At 40.2% G+C, this 24,358-nt stretch overlaps 2 protein-coding genes across 5 annotated transcripts in view; both read left to right on the forward strand.

Moving 5' to 3' along the window:
* LOC134628868 (glycine receptor subunit beta-like) overlaps window positions 1-7,693 on the forward strand; it is a 57,980-nt gene extending 50,287 nt beyond the window's left edge. Inside the window, exon 11 of the mRNA XM_063475660.1 lies at window positions 4,560-7,693. Within this exon, the coding sequence (XP_063331730.1) occupies window positions 4,560-4,853 (294 nt within the window). The 3' untranslated portion in view covers window positions 4,854-7,693. The remainder of the gene's footprint in view (window positions 1-4,559) is intronic.
* A 9,002-nt stretch (window positions 7,694-16,695) lies between these two features.
* LOC134628869 (glutamate receptor 2-like) overlaps window positions 16,696-24,358 on the forward strand; it is a 114,640-nt gene continuing 106,977 nt past the window's right edge. For all 4 annotated transcript variants that reach the window (XM_063475665.1, XM_063475666.1, XM_063475663.1 and 1 more), the window contains exon 1: window positions 16,696-16,965. In XM_063475665.1, the coding sequence (XP_063331735.1) occupies window positions 16,860-16,965 (106 nt within the window). In that variant the 5' untranslated portion in view covers window positions 16,696-16,859. The remainder of the gene's footprint in view (window positions 16,966-24,358) is intronic.

The raw sequence follows: 24,358 nt of genomic DNA on the forward strand, positions 1-24,358 counted from the left end.
GTCTAGCCTTAGGACCCTTACTGGATACAGACGCCCCAGGCAGGAATCGAACTTGCGATCCTCTGCTCCAAAGTATTCGACCCCCTTTAACTTCTCCACATTTTGTCACATTACAGCCACAGACATGAATCAGTTTTATTGGAATTCCACGTGAAAGACCAATACAAAGTGGTGTACACGTGAGAAGTGGAAAATCATACATGATTCCAAACATTTTTTACAAATAAATAACTGAAAAGTGGGGTGTGCGTAATTATTCAGCCCCCTTTGGTCTGAGTGCAGTCAGTTGCCCATAGACATTGCCTGATGAGTGCTAATGACTAAATAGAGTGCACCTGTGTGTAATCTAATGTCAGTACAAATACAGCTACTCTGTGACAGCCTCAGAGGTTGTCTAAGAGAATATTGGGAGCAACAACACCATGAAGTCCAAAGAACACACCAGACAGGTCAGGGATAAAGTTATTGAGAAATTTAAAGCAGGCTTAGGCTACAAAAAGATTTCCCAAGCCTTGAACATCCCACGGAGCACTGTTCAAGCGATCATTCAGAAATGGAAGGAGTATGGCACAACTGTAAACGTACCAAGACAAGGCCGTGCACCTAAACTCACAGGCCGAACAAGGAGAGCGCTGATCAGAAATCCAGCCAAGAGGCCCATGGTGACTCTGGACGAGCTGCAGAGATCTACAGCTCAGGTGGGGGAATCTGTCCATAGGACAACTATTAGTCGTGCATTGCACAAAGTTGGCCTTTATGGAAGAGTGGCAAGAAGAAAGCCATTGTTAACAGAAAACCATAAGAAGTCCCGTTTGCAGTTTGCCACAAGCCATGTGGGGGACACAGCAAACATGTGGAAGAAGGTGCTCTGGTCAGATGAGACCAAAATGCAAAACGCTATGTGTGGCGGAAAACTAACGCTGCACATCACTCTGAACACACCATCCCCACTGTCAAATATGGTGGTGGCAGCATCATGCTCTGGGGGTGCTTGTCTTCAGCAGGGACAGGGAAGCTGGTCAGAGTTGATGGGAAGATGGATGGAGCCAAATACAGGGCAATCTTGGAAGAAAACCTCTTGGAGTCTGCAAAAGACTTGAGACTGGGGCGGAGGTTCCCCTTCCAGCAGGACAACGACCCTAAACATAAAGCCAGGGCAACAATGGAATGGTTTAAAACAAAACATATCCATGTGTTAGAATGGCCCAGTCAAAGTCCAGATCTAAATCCATTCGAGAATCTGTGGCAAGATCTGAAAACTGCTGTTCACAAACGCTGTCCATCTAATCTGACTGAGCTGGAGCTGTTTTGCAAAGAAGAATGGGCAAGGATTTCAGTCTCTAGATGTGCAAAGCTGGTAGAGACATATCCTAAAAGACTGGCAGCTGTAACTGCAGCAAAAGGTGGTTCTACAAAGTATTGATTCGGAAGACTGAATAATTACGCACACCCCACTTTTCAGTTATTTATTTGTAAAAAAATGTTTGGAATCATGTATGATTTTCGTTCCACTTCTCATGTGTACACCACTTTGTATTGGTCTTTCACATGGAATTCCAATAAAATTGATTCATGTTTGTGGCTGTGATGTAACAACATGTGGAAAAGTTCAAGGGGCCGAATATTTTTGCAAGCCACTGTATTTCTCCAGTTCCTTGGGTAGTCCATATCTAGGGTGAATGACCCCCTCCCTTGCATTAGTCAGGGTACTCTGGGTTGCCTGGCCATGCCTCACACCTTAACTACAAAACAGCTGTGCAGACATGAAATCACTGATAGTTTGATCAGAATGTGTCTCCAAACAGCCTTAAAGTTGGAGAGATTTTTTTCACTCAGATAACCAAGGTTACAAAGTAATCAAACATTCACTATTACATCTTTCCACTCCCTTACAAATATACAGGGTAACTCTTTATGACAATCTGAGAGGAGACAATGCAGTCCAATAACTTAAAGCACATTCACATGATCAACAGGCAGGGCCCTACCAGATGTGAAGGCCAAGCCTCTAGAGCAGAGGGGCTTTCAGTCTACAAGACATAAGACTGGTACGAAGGGGTCCTGCAAGATGCAGCAACCACTCTAAGAGGGACTGGCTGCTACCTCCTGTTGTCAAGGTGGTAGAATCTGGAAAACGTGGACTCAGATTCTTCCGCAACTGCACAATTGGCCAGAGCACACCCTTGGCTAGGCAAGGGTCTGCCCAAGACCCCACGTTAAGCAAACAAGAGCTTTTCTATCTTCCTAATTGTCTGAATGCACCTGCTATACACTGTGAAGACCCAAGGAGCAGCCTAGCATAGAGCTACATTATGGTCCGACCCAAGAGGGAAGTAACCACAGCCCGAGCTAAATGGGAATACACTAAAGCCCACCAAGGACCAAGTTCCATGGGGGAACTGGGCATCCAGGTCTACAAGTTGAAAGTCACTGGGAACCGCTAAGAAACGTCAAGATTAGGATGGAGTCAATCCCATAAGTGCTGGGGGACCAATGCGAACTGCCTTGATTGCTGCCACCATACCTCCCATTGTAACTGTAACTGCAGACTTGCCCACATCCAGCTGGGATTGCATTAACTGCAGAGTGGTGTAAACTATGGCCTCGTGGGGTCCATCTGGTGGACTGCGCACCAGGAGGCAAACAGTCTTCAGTAGTAGGAGTAGGCAGCTCTAGTGGATGGTGCATGAAACTCCTGCAGAGTTTGCACCACTGGCTCAGGCAGCCCTAGGGCACAGAGCCTCTCTCTCTAAAGGGTCGGGCCATCTGCCTGAGCCCTGCAGGGAAGAGATGGATGGTCCTGCTCTTATGAGACTGGAGGTCCTTTTGGACAGGAAGCGCCCATGCGGTCCAGTTCAGGAGCGGTGGGATTGCTGAGAACCATCGCATGTGAGGCCAAGAGGGGCCACCAGGATCCACTTCCTCTCTTCGTTCTGGACCTGACAGAGGAGAGCAAGGTACTTCTGAGTACATAAACCACTGACCGCAGACAATACCCCAGTAAGGTCCCCAATGCCACAGCAAGGTTTCACTGAGCGTGTCATGACCCCCTTGACCAATGTGCCAATAAGCCTGGATGCCCTCCCAATACTGTGGCCCAACTCTGTTCTCTACAAGAATACAAGACAAGTTGTATTTATCAGGGGAGAAGCACAGTCTCCAGTCAACGGCTCCCCTGGAGCTAGGGCCAGAGAGGAGCTGCTAAGAGGCTAATCTGAAATAAGCCACAATCAGGGGGAGGTAGAGACACCTGCCTAGGGCCTGCTCCCCTCTCACATGTGAAGCAGCCACTTTCCCAACTGCCCTAGGCATATCAGAAAGTGGAGGGCCAGTGCACTTTGCCCCCCAAAACAAGAATGGGTCTCTCCAGTTTATGCAGGCAAGACAGAACAGTCTATGAATGACTGAGGACTTTCTCTGGCCAGCATAGCATGCTGGCTTATCGCTTAAAGGCAGCACATAATAGCAGAAATAGCACTTAATGTGTAACTTCGCGGCACCATGAGCAATACACTGAGCTCTCTCTGCAGCCTGGAGACAAAACTCTCACTTGGTGGCCTGACAGTTTCAGACCTGAGACCGTGAGACCACAGGAAATATGCCAGAAGGATTACAGCAGGACACAGCGATACTGAGTGGGCAACTCATTAGACTGCAATAAATAGACTAGAGATAACTTCAGTCCAGCACTTGACCAGTATGCATTGCCAATTTCCATTTTCAAAATGTTCCTATTGATGGATCAGATTTTCTGTAGTGGTGCACAAATTCTCCTCTTAAGTTTGTTGTAATAAATCCCAACTTACTTGGGAAGTGGGATATGCCTCTTCAGGTCTGGTTTTCTATGTCTATGTTTATTCATGAGACCCCTGGTCTTATTTCTCAAACGCTGTTTTTGAAAACTGTTTTCACACATGAATTATGGACACTTGGAGGAGAATCTGGACATGAACATTGTCTGAAGCCAAGTTTTGTCACTTGCTGCATATGCGTAACAGAGCATTCTATGCATTTAATGCAATCTCACTACTGCAAATGTTCTATTTGGTTTTAATAAAAGGTGGTGATTGCTCTATTTTCGCATTGGCTCATTCAGATATTATATGGACTCTATATATGGGAATTGATTAATTGTTGTCTAAGCCAACCAATTTGATTCTCATTCAAATGTTTAGAAAAGTTAAAGACTGTGGTACATGTGTGAAAATAGCTGAAAGGAGTAGTGGCTCCATGTAACACCCTAGAGGGAAATTTCATTTCAAATCAGCAAATTTTTAGAACATTTTAATTCATTAATTCAAACAATGCCAGATATTTCAGTGTGCAACAAAATGGCCTGAAGCTGGCCATTTTTCAAAGAAAAAAAATATCTTGAAAAGTATTTTGAAATATAAAGATAAAACCCCACCCCATTATGTATGTGTCATAATTTTTTTATGCAAATGACAGACTATTTAGCAAAAGGCCTGTCTCTATTGTAATAGCAATATTTGTTTTATAAGAGCAAAAAGAAATCTATTGAGAAATCTATTGTTCAGTCAGCATGTGTCTTTTACCAGGTCGTTGAAACTCGCTGTAAGAAAGTTTGCACTTCGAAGTCTGACCTTCGCTCCAGTGACTTCAGCATCGTGGGATCTTTACCTCGAGACTTTGAACTTTCTAACTTTGACTGTTATGGTAAACCAGTTGAAGTTACAGGGGCCCTCAAATCCCAAAACAAAGCCAACAAGAAACCACCACCACCTAAACCTGTCATACCGGCAGCTGCTAAGCGCATTGATCTTTATGCAAGAGCCCTTTTTCCTTTCTCTTTCCTCTTCTTCAATGTTGTCTACTGGTCAATCTATCTGTAAGAGGAAGAAGAAGAAAGTGATTTGTATCCTGGGTACAGAGCGGACAGTGCTGACATTAAAAGTACACTTTTCATTGATAAATCATATAGGAAATTTATGTATGGGTCATTCCATTAAAAAAAAATCTGTTTAATCAGATAAAAGTTCCCACCTTACTCTGTCAGAAACAGCTTTCATGTACAATATTTTTAGCATTTTCAAGGAAGCAGTGAATAACATTACCTTCATCCTGTCAATATTTTCCAAGGTACATGGATGCTTGAAATTTTATTTGTAAATTTTCAAGTGTCAACTCACCATATGGGTTAGATATCTGGTTAAAGCAAGTTATATCAGTTCCCATCTTCCATACAGGTATACACCGCAAAAACTGGTGGGTTGTTTGTTTGTTTGGTTTTTTAACAATGGATATGTGCCATAAAACAAGCTATTGCAGAAATCCACCATATGTGATGAAATTAGAAATGCCTGCAACTAGAACATGTTTGCAACAAACCAACAGTCATCTCTGAGCAGTCTTACTCATTCAGCAGTGTTGATGCTCCAAGGAAACCATGCCTATTACAGCTTTATTCCAGTCGATCAAAACAGACTGGAAACTATGAGTTTGTCTGGTGTCAAAAATACAACAATGATGCAGGCTGGATTTATTATTGCCAGAAGTTCCTACACAAGATTGCACGTCGTTGCTAACTAACAACTCTTTTTTTCTGTTTAGAGCCATGTTTGCAAAGCTGCAAAAACCAGTGTGGTTCCCGGGTATAACTGCAAATTTTCACAAATATAAAACTTAGCGTCCTATTGCTTGAGTTCCCTTAATGCCCGTACATTAAGTAGGCACTGCATGTTTGTCTTTGTGTAATACAGGACATTGTGCTAGTTATAACCTAAATTATGCAGTTTAAAATATAACTGTATCCTGTGCATTAGAAATAAATGCTTTTTATTGAGGGTAACATTACTGGTCACACTTCATGCTAAAGGTATAGTATTCTAGAGTGGGCAATGTGGATGAGAATCGAGAAAAAGAAGGTTCTCTACAAGAACCGGTTCCTAGTAGTCCAATTCCTTGGAATTGTAAGTCTGCCTGCCTGTCAATCCCGCTTATCAGTTCTGGCACGTATTCGACAATTAGCTGATTTCAGTTATGGAGGAGCAAATTGCAGGGCAGTTTCCAGCGTGGATACGAACATAATTTTTATTTTAATTGCACAAAACGAAGTGCAAACTGCATCCAAGACAGAACAGGTTGTTGCTAATATAACTTCAGCTCTTTGCAAGACAGCATGCTAATGCTAAGCTATCCAAGATCCCAGAGCGATGCTAAGCTGAGTGAATGCTGATCCCAGCCCATGGCTGAGCCATCACTTGTGAGCTGCAGTGAAGCCAGCTGCCACTGAACTTCATCAGGTAACAAACAGATGAGCAGTTAGGCTGCAGGCTTCGTTTCTACCTGTTTTTATTTATATATTTATATTCATTTTTATATTTATGTAGCCCAAAATCACAACAATCTGTTCATGTTTCCGAAGTAGAATCAACATGGAGATCACTTTAAAGTCTCTTTGTGCTTATTTTCATTTTTGTTTTGTGCTGTAGGCTTTGTGTTCATACCTAAATACTAAGAGAAATATCATATGTGTCCTCATTAGGGCAGGGATTTGTGTTGGTGTGTGGGACTGTAAATTCAGGTTTATATTGGCAAATGGTAATTATGAGACAATATGTTTTTGTTCATTTGACCGAGAAATGCAGTTGTAATGTAACAAATAGTGTAACAAAGTACTTCCTCCTCCTTTTGATTAATGACCCCTGATCATAACAAAGAGTGGAAATACATCCACAAACATTTGACCCAGCGGATGTAATTAATTTGCATGAAAGTAATGTCTTTGACATGGTGCTTAGAGATGTTGGTGACTCTGAAAATGAGAATGGATACGGGAATCGAATCGATAAGTGATATCAATCATGAAATCCCATCCCTAGTGGCGAATAAAAAATAAAATAAATTCCATGATGAAAATATAATCCAAAGAGAATAAAAAATGTAAAAATATTCTTCTGCAATTTCCCTGTTGTTTCAAGTTAGAAGCATGATTGAATTTATTTGTATTATAACAGTCCTAATTTAGACATTTTATTGGCACCATATTGAAAAAAGAAACATTTTAATGTTTTTAATTAGATGCCGTGTTTTTATATTAAGGTAAAAAAAATCCAAGTCAAGTTTTAGTTTCACAGCCTTTTTTTCATCACTGCGTCAGCGTAACGGAGCCAGACTGGAAGACTGACACTTGTTACTAAGACTAATCTTTTTAGCTAGTGATTGTGGAAGTCCTGTGATCCTTGTGCTTTTAGATCTTACTGCAGCATTTGATACTGTTGACCACAATATTCTTACCTCTCGTTTGGAACACCTGGTTGGCATCAAAGGTGCAGCACTGGATTGGCTTCGTTCATATTTGAGTGGCAGAACGTTTAGTGTTAAAGTTGAAAATTTTGAGTCCACCTCAGCCCCCCTTCCTTGTAGGGTGCCCCAGTGCTCAATCCTTGGCCCTCTTCTTTTTTCATTATACCTGCTCCCTTTGGGGTCTATTTTTAGAAAACACAAAATATCCTTTCACTGCTACGTAGACGACTGCCAAATTTATTTGCCTTTAGCACCAAATGGCCCAGGCTCCATCCAAATCCTTTTGAACTGCCTTGAAGATGTCAAAGCTCGGATAGCTCTGAACTTTTTGAATTTCAATGAGAGTAAAACGGAGGTGATTGTATTTAGACCTAATAATATTTCATGCAACCCGCTTAGAAATTGTGGTTGGCTAGGGTCTTATATCAAACAGCATGTGACAAATTTGGGAGTCATTATGGACTCAGATTTTAATAATAATAATAATAATAATAATAATAATAATAATAATAATAATAATAATAACTTTATTTATAAAGCGCTTTCAAACAAAGTGCTGTACAACTAAAAGGATAAATAAAATAAAAGCGATACATAGCAATACAGGTAAGAGACACAATACAAGTTAAAAACAATAAAAATTTAAAAACTAAAAGCCATAGAACTAAGACATATAGGATAAGGTGAACAAATGTGTCTTCAACTTAGTTTTAAAAACCTCCACAGAGCATGCCTGCCGAATATCTTGAGGGAGGTTGTTCCACAGAAACGGGGCACAAAAAGAAAAAGCATGCTCTCCAACTGTCTTTTTCCTGGCTCTAGGAACCTTTAGAAGGCCAGAGTCCTGAGATCGTAGAGCACGAGATGGAACATAAAGGTGTAAAAGGTCGGAGAGGTATGTAGGTGCCAATCCATTTAAAGCCTTGTAGGTGAGCAGCAGGACCTTAAAATCTGCTCGAACCTGACAAGGTAGCCAATGCAGAGATCTCAGAACAGGGGTAATGTGCTCAAATTTCCCAGTTCTTGTTAAAATGCGAGCAGCTGCATCTTGCACCATCTGTAGACCTCTAAAACTTTTCTTTGGTAGGCCAGAAAGAAGAGCATTACAATAATCAATACGGGAAGACACAAATGCATGGACAAGAACCTCTGCAGTGTCGCTGGACAAAACTTGTCTGATTCTGGCTATGTTCCTCAAATGATAAAAGGTGGTCTTTGTTATCTCTTTTACATGAGACTCGAAGGAGAGCACCATGTCGAACCACACGCCCAAGTTTTTTACCTTGTCCCTGCAATTTATGACAAACAAACATATTAGTTTGGTGTTGCAACAAAGCTTTTTCCAGCTGAGGCAAATAGCAAAGCTGAAGCCAGTTTTGTCAAGACGTGACATGGAGAAGGTAATACATGCCTTTATTTCAACATGGCTTGACTACTGTAATGCACTTTATGTTGGAGTCAGCCAAGGGTCTCTTGCACGTCTTCAGCTCGTTCAAAATGCTGCTGCCCGCCTCTTGACTGGTACCCACAGGCATGAACATGTAACACCTATCCTGTCCTCTCTTCATTGGCTTCCTGTTCATGACAGATTAATTTCAAAGTCCTAACGCTGGTTTATAAATGCCTTAATGGTCTTGCTCCCCCATACCTTTCCAAGTTACTTCAGCCTTATATTCCTTCGCAGACCCTTAGATCAGCTGACCAGCTGCTGTTGGTTGTCCCAAAATCTAGGCTAAAACATAGAGGAAAACGAACCTTTTCAATTATGGCCCCCAAGCTTTGGAATACACTCCCTTTAAATATTAGACAGGCATCTTCGTTTCCTGTTTTTAAGTCGCTTTTGAAAAGACACCTTTTTTCGATAGCGTTCAGACTGGTGTGAGTTGATATGTTTATTATGTGTATTACTATGTTTTTATGTGAGTGTCAGTGGTTTTATCTTGTGTTTGACCCTTTTGTTTCTGTTCAGCACTGTGGGCAAACCTTCTGTTTTTAAATGTGCTATATAAACAAATTGGATTTGGATTAAAATACACTGCTCAAAAGAACACGTTTTAATCAGAGTATAGCATCAAGTCACTTAAACTTCTGGGAAATGGATCTGGTCAGTCAAATAGCAGCAAGGGTTTTTAATCACTATCATCTGCTTTGGTGTTTATGAAAGTGAACCTGTTACCTAAAATTCCATTACCTTACATAAATTTTAACTTGGTACTGGGTACAGGGGGTAATCTACTAGTCGGAAGATTGGTGTTTCAATTCCTGGCTGCACCATGTGTATGCCAAAGTGAGGAAGAAGAAACACTTCTATCATGGGAAGCTCCCAGCAGCCCAGGGCTATTGCGGTATAACTAAGTGACAATCAGAGTCACCTGATTCAGCCTTAACTATATGCTATATGGTAGAGAGGGTGTCTTTCTCTCAAATCCGAACTGGAAGCTGGTTCCACAGAACAGGGGCCTGGAAAGTGAAAGTCACTGTCTCCCATTTTACTACCCTAGTAATCGAAGGTAAACTAGCAGTCTGAGAACAAATGCTCTTTTGTGGAGCCTGGGTACTCAAGACCTTGTATGTGAGGAGCAGGATTTTGAATTCAATAGTGGATTTAACAGGGAGCCAGTCAAGAGAAGCCAATGTAGTCCCTGTCAGTACTCTTGCTGCAGCACTTTGGATTAACTGAAGGTTTTTCAGGGAGTTTTCAGGACATCCTGATAGTAATGAGTTACAGTAGTCCAGCCTAGGAGTAATAAATGCATGTGCTAGTTTTTCAGCATGACTCTAAGACAGAATCTTTCTAATTTCAGAGAGATTGTCCAATTCGAAGAAAGCAGTCCTACAAATTTGTTTAATATGTGCATTGAAGGACATATCCTGGTCAAAAACGACTCCAATATTCCTCACAGTGTTAATGGTAGGTCCACCACTAGTGCCCTGTAATTTAATGCCATCCATAGCAAGAATCTAGTTAGATTCCATATTTCTAACATCTTCTAGGCCAGAGTAGAGTAACAGAAAATTAGAGGTCATCCAGGTCTTTACTTTTATAAGAAATTCCTGCAATTTAATTGGTGTGTACTATCTAACTTACTACTACGGATACTGCCAAAGGCAAGCATGGATAATGTAAACAGAATCGGTGCTAGTACACAAAGTGTGGCATCTATAACTAACGACTCTCCATTTACATCAACAAATTGGAGTCTGTTAGACAGATATGATCCAAATCCCTGCAGTACAGAACTTTTAATATCTATAGCATGCTCTAATTGCTGTAATAAAATATTATGGTGAACAGTATCAAACTGCACTGAAGTCTAGCAGGGCAAGCACAGAGATGAGTCCACTGTCAGAGGCCATAAGAAGATCATTTGTAACCTTCACTAAAGCTGTTTCTGTGCTGTGATGAGCTCTGAAACCTGACTGAAACTCTTCAAATAAGCCATTCCTCTGCAGATGATCTGTTAAATGTTTTACAACTACTCTTTGAAGAATCTCATTAGGAACTGTCAGGAATGACAAGTGTGTGGGGCCTATATTGACTACTGAGTACCATGTTGAGTGGCAGGAACTAAATTCTGTCAAAATGAACTAGCCAGCACCATAATTTTTTTACTTCGATTTTCGGGGTGCGTTTGAATCCATATTTAGATCTGATGCATTTTCAACGTGGTGCTTTAATTTTTTGCGCAGTGTAACTATTAACTATTTGTTCTAGTGTGATCTTTTTGATACCTATATCTCACTAGAGACTTGACATTTAGGCTTATTATCCCGTGTGCATTCCTATTACAAAACAAGGAACAATTGCTGCTGCTGAATATTTCTCTGTTATTTTTAATACATATATTTTGTTCTTTTTTTTTCTTAATTTGAAAAACTGTATGCAAAATGCAAGGAGTTAATGTTACATAGCATAGCATTACAGAAAAACTACTCCAAAGTTTAATTTAACAATTATTAGTTCTTATGACACCTTGCTTTTTATGAATAACTTCATGCTATCTATACTTTTTAACATAAAGTGTAATCAGCTCAGTCGGTAACATTCCAGTATGTAAAGATATAATCATACAAAAGGAAGAAACTCTTCACTTAAAATGCCAAATAGAAAACTGTGGAGATGTGATTTAAATGAATGGGCAAGAACAGGAAAAGAATCAGAAATATTTCCATGTGGCTCTGACTCTGAATCAAATACATGTATAGTAGACTGCTAACTGACTGATGGCATTATGCAATATGTCAAATTTCACTAAAGATCGATGATATATCTTTTTGCTGGAGTGTTCTAACTAACTGCTAGAATACTTTGACGTTAGATTGCACAGTTTTAAGTACCAGCTAAGCTTGACTGCCAGCTGCTAAACTGTTTGCTATGCCCTTTCTTCAAATATATATTGCCATGATATATATTTCAGAAGTACTGTCTCCCCAGCACTGCAAAGAACTTGAATCATTTTCATGGAAGTGAATAAAATTTTCTTTTCCCCAAGAAGAGATGTGCTGCATTTGTTTTTTGCTTGTTTTTTTTTTTTTGTTTGTTTTATTTATTTTAAATAAAAACAAAATAAACACAACATGAAGCAGTTCACATTCTCAAAGAAAATGTACCCATGGTAACAATGGCAATAAATTCAAGAAGACAGCAAAACCAATTCGGTCCCCTAAGCCTTTTCAGCATCTTTTGTTTGTCCTTCAGTATTTCTAGTATAAGATCTGAAATTCTCTTTACCTTATTTCTCTTTAATCTGTAGCATTTGGACTTTAGAGTTTTTTTGGCATTAGAAAACTGATGTTAAGTAATATTTTTATTCTTAAAACAAAGCCAAATCCAAAACACTTCAGGCAGTGTGTAAAGTGTAAACTACAGAATGCAGTTTAAACTGAGAAACTGGTCCATTTTAAGAAAAAAATAGAGCTGCTAATCATTCCTGGGTCTTCTTTGTCATGTTTTTTGGCTCATGATGGGCCAGATGTTTTCAGTTGCCAACAGGTCTGGAAGTAGGCAAACCAGTCCAACAACATTTCTAATATGAAACCTTAGTGTTTTAGTGGATGCAGTATAGTGTTTAGCATTATCTTGCTGAATATCATGTATATGAATTATACATCTGAAAAAGGTGTAATCTGGATGGGCGCATATGTTGTTCTAAAACTGTATATGGATTTTAGGATTGGTGGAGCCACCTACTCCCTGCTCTCAAAATAGATTACAATGTCATCTGCAAACACTATAATCCTATATTATATCCTATATTCCTGCCCAACCACATCTGTCAGGCTTTCCATCAGCACTGCAAACATAAAGGAGCTCAGAGCAGATCCCTGATGTTGTCCCACCCCCACCTTGAACCCATCTGTAATTTCTCCCGCACACCTTAACAGTGACTTGCTGTCTTCATCTTCATCTTCTTCACCACAGTTCTTTCCTTGGTACCCTAATATGTGCTTTCTCTAGACCCACAAAAATACAGTGAAGCTCCTTCTGACCTTCTCTATACTTCTGCATCAACACTTTAACAGAAAACATTGCATCTGATCAGTGAGCAGCAATATAAAGCCTACTGCTGCTCACTGATCATAACCTTTCTTCTTAACCTAGCTTTAACAGCTAGGTTTAACAGTATGCTTCTTCTCCATTCCACATCCCAAATGTGTTCTGTTGGTCTGAGGTCAGGACTTCATGCCAGTCAAATTCATTCACACCAAATCTGCTCATCCATGTCTTTATGGACCTTGCAGGTCCATGTTTAAACAGGAAGGGGCTATCTGCAAAAATTTTCTGCAAAGTTGGGAGAATGAAGTTGTCCAAAATGTCTTGGTATGCTGAAGCATTTAGAGTTCCTTTTACTGGACCTAAGGGCCTGAACCAGGGCTGGACTTATAATCTGACATACTAGGCATTTGCTCTTCTGGACAGAGATCGCAGGTGTTGTTCTTTGGATCTATTGGAGCCACTGGAACCACCATTGCCTTCACCCTCCACATCTTCTCGAGCTCTTCTCTGCCTATGGTACTTCTCCAGGTTCTCGTGTTCCTTCTTCCTGATGTTGCTGTCATTCGGTATAGCTACATCTATCATTACGGCCGTCTTCCTCTGCTTGTCCACCACTACTATGGTCAGTTGGTTAGCCATCACCAGTTTTTCCATCTGTATCTGGAAGTCCCACAGGATCTTAGCATCAGTGGATGTGAATGTGTGAATGAGCCATGTTGTATAAAGCCATTGAGTGCCCTGGGAGAGTAGAAAAACATATAAGATTTGGTCCATTTACCATAAGGTTAATAATATATTTGAAACAACATCTGCAGCTTGCCCTTTTTCCACTTTTTTTTCCAGCTTTTCAGCATTCATGTCTAACAGCATGAGTTGTGTCATTTAGCCAGGGCTCAGATTTAGTTTTAGGCTGGTTGTTAATGGGGCCACGGCATCTAATATAGTTTGCAGGTGGAATGAAACCAGGAGCTGAGCGCTTATGAATCTGAAGATACAGACTCAGGAATGCCAAAGTTCTGATTGACATAAGCAGAGAAAAGCTCAGCCTCACCAGCTCACCAGCTTACCGCTGCGTTTCTGCCACCCACACTGATGCTTCCTCCGAGGAGGTGGAACTGGAGTGCAGCAGAGGTGAAAACAGTTTGAGATTATTTGAGTTTTGTGACATAGTGTGTTATTATGCTGGAAACAGCCATCACAATTTCTGTGGTCACCAACAATACTTAGGTAGGATGTGGGACTTAAATGATGCTCATTTGGTAGCCGAGGACCCAAAGTGTGCTAGAAAAATATCTCATGCTATTACACCAGCAACAGCAGCCTAAACTGCTGATAGACAGCAGGATGAATCCATGTATCCATGTCATTTTTGGTTGTCTGTGACCTTGAAACTGTTTGGCCATTCTTCTCTGACCTTTACCATCAATAAAACATTTTCACCAAGAAACTTGGCCCCTCCTGGATTTTTTTTTTCAGACTATTCTCTGTAATGCCTAGTTTGTGTAAATATTCAGTAGATCAGCAGTTTTTGAAATATTCAGACCAGCCCATCTGGCACCAATAACTACTGTACTGGGTTGTACCAATAAAATTAAAATATTCAGTTTTGTTTGGGATCATTGTCCTGCTGCATCATTCAGTTTAGGCCAAGACTTAGATGTTGAACAGATGGTTTCACATCTGACCCGAGAATACCTTGGCATTACAGAAGAGTTCATGGCTGACTCAATTACAGCAAGGTGTGCAATTCCTTTGGTTACAAAATGTTATGAACAGGATAAAGAGGGGAAAGGTGGTTGGTCCACATGACATACATTGTTGGATACATTGGTATAAAGCACACCACCACTGGAGTCTGGAGCAAGAATTGTGGTGACTGCCATTGTGTGCTGTCTTTGGTCCAGACAGCACACAATGATCAGTAAAAAACAAAAAAACAAAAAAAAAAACCACCACCCGTCCTGTGAGCCTGCAGAAGCCTGCAAGCTTGAAGGTCCTTTGCAGTATCTTGTCTGTTTCCAGGACTGCACTCTTCTGCACAGAGATCTTGGATATTGGTCCCTGGAGCTGCTGGAACCACTCGCCCAGTTTGAGAGTTACTGCCCCACGTGTTCCAATTATCACCTGAATCACTGTTGCCCTCCACCCTAGAGCTCCTCACTCAGCCCTTGTTATTTCACAAGCATCTCGTGTTCCTTTTTCCTCATGTTGCCATCACTACATCTATCACTATAGCCTTCTTCCTCTGGTCATCCACCATCACTATTTGTCCGTTTGTAAAAGTCCCACAGGATGCTAGCTCGATCATTCTCAACTGCCCTAGGGAACGGGACTTCCGGGCCATGTTCCGTACAGATAATCCTGTGCCGAATGTGTTTCACTAAAGGATAATAAGTGAATGTCCACAATTTAAACTTTAATTGCAGGGGATTATACTAAAGCAATTTAGCAAATAGTAATAATGACAAAACAATAATCAAATCACTTAATCTATACTTATATAACTTACCTACTCTGAGCTAATACTGATTTTGTTCTTATCTTTGGTGAAGAGAGGTTGGAGAGAGAATGAGCACAACCAGAACTAAAGTTGCACTTATCCCTTTGTTTCCAAGTGGATGATCATCTCCAAACAGGAAAGCAGCTGGGCATCCAGTGGAAGTATAATGTAAACCAAAATCCTTGTGAATTAACCACATAACATGGAAAAAATGAGCAGATGGAAAGACAAAAATTACAAGATCAATTCACAGGTTCACAGATTGGGCTGCTGTTTTCACACTCGCATCCCTGCTGGAATTTTAACTTGAACCTCTTAGATCCAATCTTCTGAACTGCTCATCTCTTCTGTTATAAAATCATACATTTTGTGAGTCAGACATTCACTGAAATTAGTGGCTCCAGTGTGTCATGTTGATCCATCCTGCACCAAACACACATCCACATACACTCACACACACACACCAAGGTCAGACTCTGTACAGGCTCTCAGTGAGGCCGGTTATTAGAATCACATTTATTGATTTATTATACTAGTTAACCTAAACATTTTTATTTTTATTTATTTTATTTCGATTCAATATGCCAGTATTGAGCAATTGAACATAATTAAACCTCAATATAACCAAATATGAGTTATGGAAACTGCTACATATTTACATTTGCTGTGTTACAGTTTAATCAGTTTTAAGCGATTGTAGTAGTAAAACCGCATATAAATCCTGGTTCTGTGTTTAACAACTACAAAATTTAATGTTATTGTTCTGATTCAGGATTTTGTGTGACAACGCAGTTCTTGTCTTCCTGCATTCCTGGCTCATGTGCACACACGCACAATCACAGACACAAAACTGAGCCATTAGAACATTTTCACTACTCAAACAACATTTCACATTTATCTATAGATCTAACTCATTTTGATTTATCTTTGAGTAAGAATCCAAATGCCTTATTATTAGGACATACAGAAAAGCTCTGTTTTTGCACTTGGATCATTTTCAGTCGCATAAGGCTGGATTTTAAGACCGTTTACCCTCCGTTAGCTGTGATATAGAGGTAGCCGGGCGGTGGGTGGGGATGGCTTCAGTCTCTTTTTGCCCTACGTCACACAGCAATATATATAGACACGGCTGCTATACAGCAATGTGAAAATACATAGTAACATATTTAAAGGCGCATGTAATGATTACGATAATTTAAAAAAAGACAGAAGGAAATCATAATCATAATGTATATAATATAATTATTATAATAGTTTTTAGGCACTGCTTAATGCAATTAGAAATTAGTTATTGTAAAAATTCCCAGTGTGCATCTGTTATGTTAGAATTTGTGTCAGCCTCCTCGAGCGGAGGTTTAGAATAACCTCATGCGCAGCAGTCGGCTGCTCTCGGTTCTCTCTCGTGCTTCATCGGCATTCCTGGGCAATTCAGTGCGCGCGCCCTCAAGTCCAGCTTCAGCAGCAGCACGCGCACCTCAGGAGACAGGATCGGGCATCTGCAGAGCCCGACACGTTTCTAAATAAAACCGGAATAACGCCATGAGATTACATCGTCTTTGATGGAGGTGATGTTTTGGTAGGAACCTCTATCGTAAGATGCTGTGGTGTTGCGCGAGGATCCTGAACACCACAATGAAGCTGCTATTTTTGGTGGCACTCTTATGGCGCGGGGCATTGTGCGGATCTCCGAGCGTCCAGATTGGTAGGATTTTTATATCTGTCGTCGCCCGATCGTTGTCATCCTCACCTTTCCTGTTCCATCGTGTATTAAAGCTCGTCTTTTACCCGTTCAAACCTTTCCTTTTCATTGTCTTTCCGTGTCTTCTTTATTGGCCCGTGGGCCTCTCTCATCTCCATCCTCTTTATACTGCTGTCAGTAACGCCAGGCCTCGTGATTGCACGGCTGCTGCTGCTGCAGTGTTCTAATTGAGTTAATATGTTTATCATTTAAATAGTAAACTAATAAATAGATCAAAAAATAAAATGAATTATATGCGTCCCAAACGTCTTGCTAACAATGCAGCATTCCTCAATCTGCAATTGCTCCTGTGTGCACAGAAGTCTTAATGGTGCTGTCATAGGGACAAGTGAAGATCTAAGCTCACTGAAAAGCAGCACATGAGACTTATTTCCTGAACTGCATTTCTTGTTGGACCTTACACGTGTATATCCATCAAGCCCTTAGTGGAAGTGGGTGATTTTCAGCATTTCATTAAAATGTTAGAATAAGCTATAATGAACATTACTGGTTGTTTGTGGAAAGTTTTCCATTATTACACTTAGTTAGCTTTCAAATCTACAGTATTTTATGTTTTCAGAGTTTTTCCTCCTCAGTCACATTACACTGCTTTTACATTTGAACTATAAATCTCATACTTTACACTTTACATACTTTACATACATGATACAGTGCTGGAAAAATTAAAAATAAAATGTTTTTTTAAATATCATAGCAGCTTTTTCTCTTTGGAGTAGGTATGTTTTTCCATCTGAATTTAAAATTTTGGTTCAGCTGGATTGTTTGGCTCGTACTTAGTAAGGCAAGGTTGGAGTAGACTAAAACATACATTTATATTTTGAACAAATTTGAAATTATATTTGAAACTTTTATAAGACATTGTTGTACTAATTCTGTCTTCTGAGGACTGCATAGGTCTAAAAATATAGCTTTTCACAAAAAGCTACTTCCACACCTTGGTTAAGGTTTATTAAAATATATTAATATAACTAAAATTCAGAAGGCTCGAATATCACGTTGCAAACAATAATTGCACTGTGAGGGTATTGAAAATGTTATTGAAAATGTTACTTAAATATTTCTGAAAAATATGCAAACATTAGAAAAATATCTCTGTAATTTTTAAGTTTCTGGCATTTTACAATATTATTTTTGCAAACGTCAGCCTTCGGTTTAAAGGCTCATTCTTGTATCACTCTCTTCCACCCTAAAGAGGACTTTGGATCACTAAGCATCACTCCAGTTCTTTTTGCCCTCAGCCCATGTAGTATGCTTCTGATGATGTCTGATTTAGGAGTGACATGACATTAATAATGTGACAGCTATAGCAGGAGCGTGTCTAGAGAGGGGTGTTGGGTGGCAAAGGTTTTGCCAGATAACCTATTTTTTGAGACACACTACTTAAAAAATGGCAAAACACTTAGGATCTATCAATATGTTAAACGTGTTAGCTCACCATTTCCATTACTGGTAGTCCAGAAGTCCAGCTCCCAAAGACAACAACTAACTGTGGCCATCAGAGGGCAGTAAATTATAGGATTAAGACTGGCACTTAAAGACACTTAAAGACTATATAGAGGCAATGAAAGGCATTTTTCCCAAAGTTTTTCCATTTTACTATATGACGAATTAGTCCAGCATTTCAAAGTATAAATGCTTGCAAAGATATGATCTCAAACACTGCCGATTTTGTAGTCTGGCCATTCGACAATATTTACTCTAAACCTGCAAGGGGCTCTTAAATAGAAAAAAATCAATTGTGAAATAAGACAAAATTATACATTTCTTAATCAGAGGGTTTGCTGACCTATCTATAATGGGTGGCTTATCTGCCACATCAAGGCAGTTCCACAAAGTCTCCAGATGCTACTGCTGATATGGGTCTGTGAATGCAATCAGGCAGAAGAGAAGTATCTTTGGGCTGATTAAGGAATGGGAGCTTTAGAAAAATTATTATATATTCTAACCTAACAGAGACAGAGAAGCAGATATTATATATGTATACTTCAAAGGATTCATATTTCATGTGCTATGATGAAAACACATGAAATATCAATAGTAATTTAAAAAAAATTAATTACTAATTTAAAGGGGAAGGAAGAAGAAGAAGAAGAAGTAAAAAACACTTAAAAATCTACCAAACTGTGCTGGTGCTTCCCATAGACTAAATTGTGTTTATTCATAGGCATGAAGTCCATTTCCTTATTTAACATCAAGCAAGTAATTTATATACTTAGCAATGAATAACATGGCCCCTAGAATAATAACGTAGTCTTGCAAGACCCAGCTGCTGTGTCCACATGACAGAATTGGTAGTCTGATGCTAATAAGACACTAACCCTAAATACCTCAGCTTAACACCTAACCCCTTAACCCAACTCTAACCACAATGCCACGGCTGCCAGAGGTAAGGCGAGATCAGAGAAAGGGTATGATAACCGTCTGAATAAATGCTGAGCATAAAAGTTGAATGAAAATATAATTTTCTTAATTTTCATGTTTAAGAATTTCAGGTTATTACCTTATTACCTTCCCTGGATTTTTAAAATATTGTAACTAGCCAAATCTCAGATATTTTAATGTATTTCTTTCAAATTATAGATCTAAATTAAGAAAGGGAAATACAAATGTCATACTTTTATCTTTAATTGTTTTTGAGGTATATTCAAGAATGGCCTCAGATTTCAATGTGCCAAAATGGCCTGAAAACTATGATATATGAAGGTACAAGCACATATGTTCAAACTTTGAACCAAAAGATTAACATTTTTAAGCAAATCACAGATAGTGAATCAGAAAATGTTCTAAAAATGTATCTATTTGTAACATTAAAACAACACAGCTTAAGACCAACTGAAGCAACTTCCACAGGTTGGAAATTACAACCTCAAAAGCAGTCTCTTTATTTTCTGTAATGTGACCAGAGGTACCACCTGCAAACTGAACCCCAAGATGCTCTCTGATGCTTTCATGAGACTGGGAATGTGTGTGGATACTACATAGAAAGAACTTAGGCACAGGAAAAAGTGACTGTATGACTGTGTGAATGCACCATGTTGTATAAAGCTCGTTGAGTACTCAAGTACAGTAGAAAAGCACTATACAAGAACAGTGCATTTACCAATCCTACTTTATGACTAGCCTATGTAAAGACGTCACACATTACCTTATAGAGGACTCCGTGCAAATCCTTGAAGCAGCATTCTGGACAGTAATTGAGGTATGACAGCATGTATAAACATTTCCATTTCACCTGAAGTTCTGGAATGCATGACTTGATGCCAGAGACAATGGTTCTAGTAGACAAACTACACAAAGTGGTATAGTGGAAATATTTGTATAAAGCTACTTTCAGATGCGCCCTTATTCCCACATGATCACCACTGCAGGAACCTCTGTATGTTTGATTTGGCACATTTTTATGGCAGATGCCTGTGTTGATGCAACCCGAGGGGTTTGTCACCTCCCAGGATATAACAGGGGATTGTTCACTTTGTAGGCAAATGTGTAAACAATTACACTGTGGAGCCATAATTTAAAACATAATATTTCAGAAATATAGTATATTCTATACAATTTGTAGATTATAGTGTAGAATATCAGGTATGTGTACACATACAAGTAATTTAGCTTATGTCCTTAACAGAGTAGACAAACAGACAATAGCAACATGACACAGAAAATGAAGCATATTTATATTTATATGTGCAGAGTGCAGATCCATCCATTCATTCTCTTCTGCTTATCCTTATGAGGGCCAAAGCCTATCCCAGCTACCATAGGGCGAGGTGCGGGGTACATTCTGGACAGGTTGCCAGTCTGTTGCAGATCTAACACATAGATACAGACAGAAATTCACACTCTCATTCACACCTATGGGCAATTTAGAATCACCAGTTTACCTAACCCCTCTAACTGCATGCAGCATACCCAGACAGAACCCACACAAACACGGGTAAAACATGAAAACTCCACACATAGTGGAGATGAAATCCGAACCTTCTTGCTGTAAAGCAACAGTGTTAACCACTGTGCCACAGGTATATAATGAAATGAAATCATGAAATAAATGAGGTATGGATAACTGTCAATTATGTATACAGTATGTATTTCCAGATTTGTGAATATCCAACCCTACATTTACTATCACATTTGCACATATTGCCAATTTACAATCACCTGTTAAAATAATCCTGCTAAGTGGGGACTGTGGGACAACAGCTGAGTAACTACAGAGAACACGCACAGACATCCAAACTCCATACAGACCGCTAGATGGGCATGAGCTAATCACCACCAACACTGACATATCCTCCTTTCTTGTGTCCAGTAGGCTAGTTTATGTGTGTTTATTCTTAGATGGAGTCAGTTATGTCTTAAGTTTTAAAATTTTTCTAGCCTTTCTTGACTGGGAGCTTTTGCAATCAGAATTATGATCTGGATGCAGCGTGGTAGCAAACACATTTGCTTTTCCAAGATGAGCTCTATAAATTCTCTCTTGGCTACTCTTGTTCATGTGCTTCTTTTACATGTTAAGTTATTAATTTCTATGAACATTATTTCTGTTCTCCAAAAGTTGAATCTGTTCATCTGGACGTAGCGTTTTGTGGGAGAAACGTTTCGTCACTCATCCAAGTGACTTTTTCAGTCTCAGCTGACTGCAGGTTTCCCCAATCTTATAAACAGTACATTTGCATAATGACTGAAACCAGCCCACTGAAGGAACAATGGGCTGGGAGGTCAGTTCCTTAATCATAATTATGCAAATTCCCATGACCATTGATCAACAACCACTGACCAAAACCCACTGATCAAAGACCACTGATCAATGGCCATGAGTACCATTCACAGAGAGTTTGGGAATGGCTGCAATCACAGCATTGTAAGATGGCGAAAGATGTACCCTTAGGCCCCCTCCTCTATTCAGAGATGGTCTTTCCCTTTTCACGTAAATGGCCTCCTTGACTCCGCGCTCAAACCAGCATTCTTCCCTGTCCAGGATGTGTACATCCTCATCATTGAAAGAGTGTCCACTGGCCTGTAGGTGTAAATAGACTGCGGAGTCCTGGCCTGACGAGGTAGCTCTTCTGTGTTGTGCCATCCGCTTCGCCAGAGGTTGTTTTATTTCCCCGATGTATAAATCCTGGCAATCCTCCTGGTGCTTAACAGCGTACACTATCTCCAAAAGTTGAATCTGTTCATCTGGACGTAGCGTTTTGTGGGAGAAACGTTTCGTCACTCATCCAAGTGACTTCTTCAGTCTCAGCCGACTGCAGGTTTCCCCAATCTTATAAACAGTACATTTGCATAATGACTGAAACCAGCCCACTGAAGGAACAATGGGCTGGGAGGTCAGTTTTGGACACAGTTTTGGTCATGTTTGAGTGTATAATGCCCACTTGGAACATGTATAGTGTGTTCTATGGAGAGGTTTGTGTAAGTTGTAAGTTGGGACTTGCAACATTTTGATGGTATTTAAGCATATGTGTGTCCAGGTAACCTTAATGGAGAGATCTCGCTCCCATTTTTCAGCTGGAAGGAGGATTGCCAGGATTTATACATCGGGGAAATAAAACAACCTCTGGCGAAGCGGATGGCACAACACAGAAGAGCTACCTTGTCAGGCCAGGACTCTGCAGTCTATTTACACCTACAGGCCAGTGGACGCTCTTTCAATGATGAGGATGTACACATCCTGGACAGGGAAGAACGCTGGTTTGAGCGCGGAGTCAAGGAGGCCATTTACGTGAAAAGGGAAAGACCATCTTTGAATCGAGGAGGGGGCCTAAGGGTACATCTTTCGCCATCTTACAATGTTGTGATTGCAGCCATTCCCAAACTCTCTGTGAATGGTACTCATGGCCATTGATCAGTGGTCTTTGATCAGTGGGTTTTGGTCAGTGATTGTTGATCAATGGTCATGGGAATTTGCATAGTTATGATTAAGGAACTGACCTCCCAGCCCATTGTTCCTTCAGTGGGCTGGTTTCAGTCATTATGCAAATGTACTGTTTATAAGGTTTGGGGAAACCTGCAGTCAGCTGAGACTGAAGAAGTCACTTGGATGAGTGACGAAACGTTTCTCCCACAAAACGCTACGTCCAGATGAACAGATTCAACTTTTGGAGATTTACTTTCCTGGATGATTGAGAATGCATCAAGCGTACACTATGTTACTCTGTTTGTGTCGGGGGACCAGATCCTTGAGGTGGACCAATTTTTGGTGCAGCATGTTTTGGGGTTTAAAAGCCACAGAGACCCGGTGTTTAGAAAAAATGCCTCTCAACTGTTCCGATACTCCAGACACATATGGGATCACTACAGGTTTTCGCTTATTTCTGTTATTACAGTACATGTGTAACATAACAGTGTCAAAGCTGAAAAGCAGGAGAGAGAGAAAAAAAGGGCTGAAAATATATAAAAGGATAAAGAGAACAGAGAAGCAAGAAATTGCCAAAAGCTGCAAGTTTAAGAAAAAAAACATACAAGAAAACAATCACAACCAGCACCTGGAAGAGAAAAACAAATCAACCGTCTTGTGTTGTATTTGTGTGTGTGTATGTGTGTGTGCATGTGTAGGTGTGTGTGAGTGTGTGTGTGTATGTTTATGTGTATGCATAAGGTTCCTGGCTCCAGAATTGCCTGTGCAGTGGGTGCATATGTTTGAGTGTATAATGCCCACTTGGAACATGTATAGTGTGTTCTATGGAGAGGTTTGTGTAAGTTGTAAGTTGGGACTTGCAACATTTTGATGGTATTTAAGCACAGTGTTGGGGAGTAACGGAATACGTGTACCGCCGTTACGTATTTAGAATACAAAATATGAGTAACTGTATTCCGTTACAGTTACCGTTTAAAAATGTGGTATTCAGAATACAGTTACTTTGTTGAAATAAATGGATTACACGGCGGTACTTTCCTGTTTCATATTATCGCGGGTCAGGACTGTTTGGGTTTTGTTTGACAGCTACATTCTGTTGTTCCAGGCGGCAGCGTTACGGTTGCCATGGTTACAGGGTGACGCTCTCTCTCTCTGCGTGTTTCCTGGGTGAGAGAGCGCTTTTTGTTGTTGTTGTTGTGCTAAGCTAAAAGGCAGAATGCTACAGGCATGGCCCTAAAGAATGTAGCCTCATGGGCAGTGTAGTCCGTGCTGCAGCGAGAATGGACTACCATACACGTTATGTGTCTGTGAGCGAGGGAGGGAGAGAAAGGAAAAGTCTGAGCTGTCACGGAGCAAAAACGGGAGCTGGAAGCATGTAAATATAATAATAACCACGGCAGCCAAGAAGAGTGCCTGACGAGCCCATTTGTAAGTAAGCTATTAAGACTCAACTGTACACTGTGTTCGTGTTTTCCT

This window comes from Pelmatolapia mariae, linkage group LG6 (genome assembly GCF_036321145.2).
Source record: "Pelmatolapia mariae isolate MD_Pm_ZW linkage group LG6, Pm_UMD_F_2, whole genome shotgun sequence".
Lineage (NCBI taxonomy): Eukaryota > Metazoa > Chordata > Actinopteri > Cichliformes > Cichlidae > Pelmatolapia > Pelmatolapia mariae.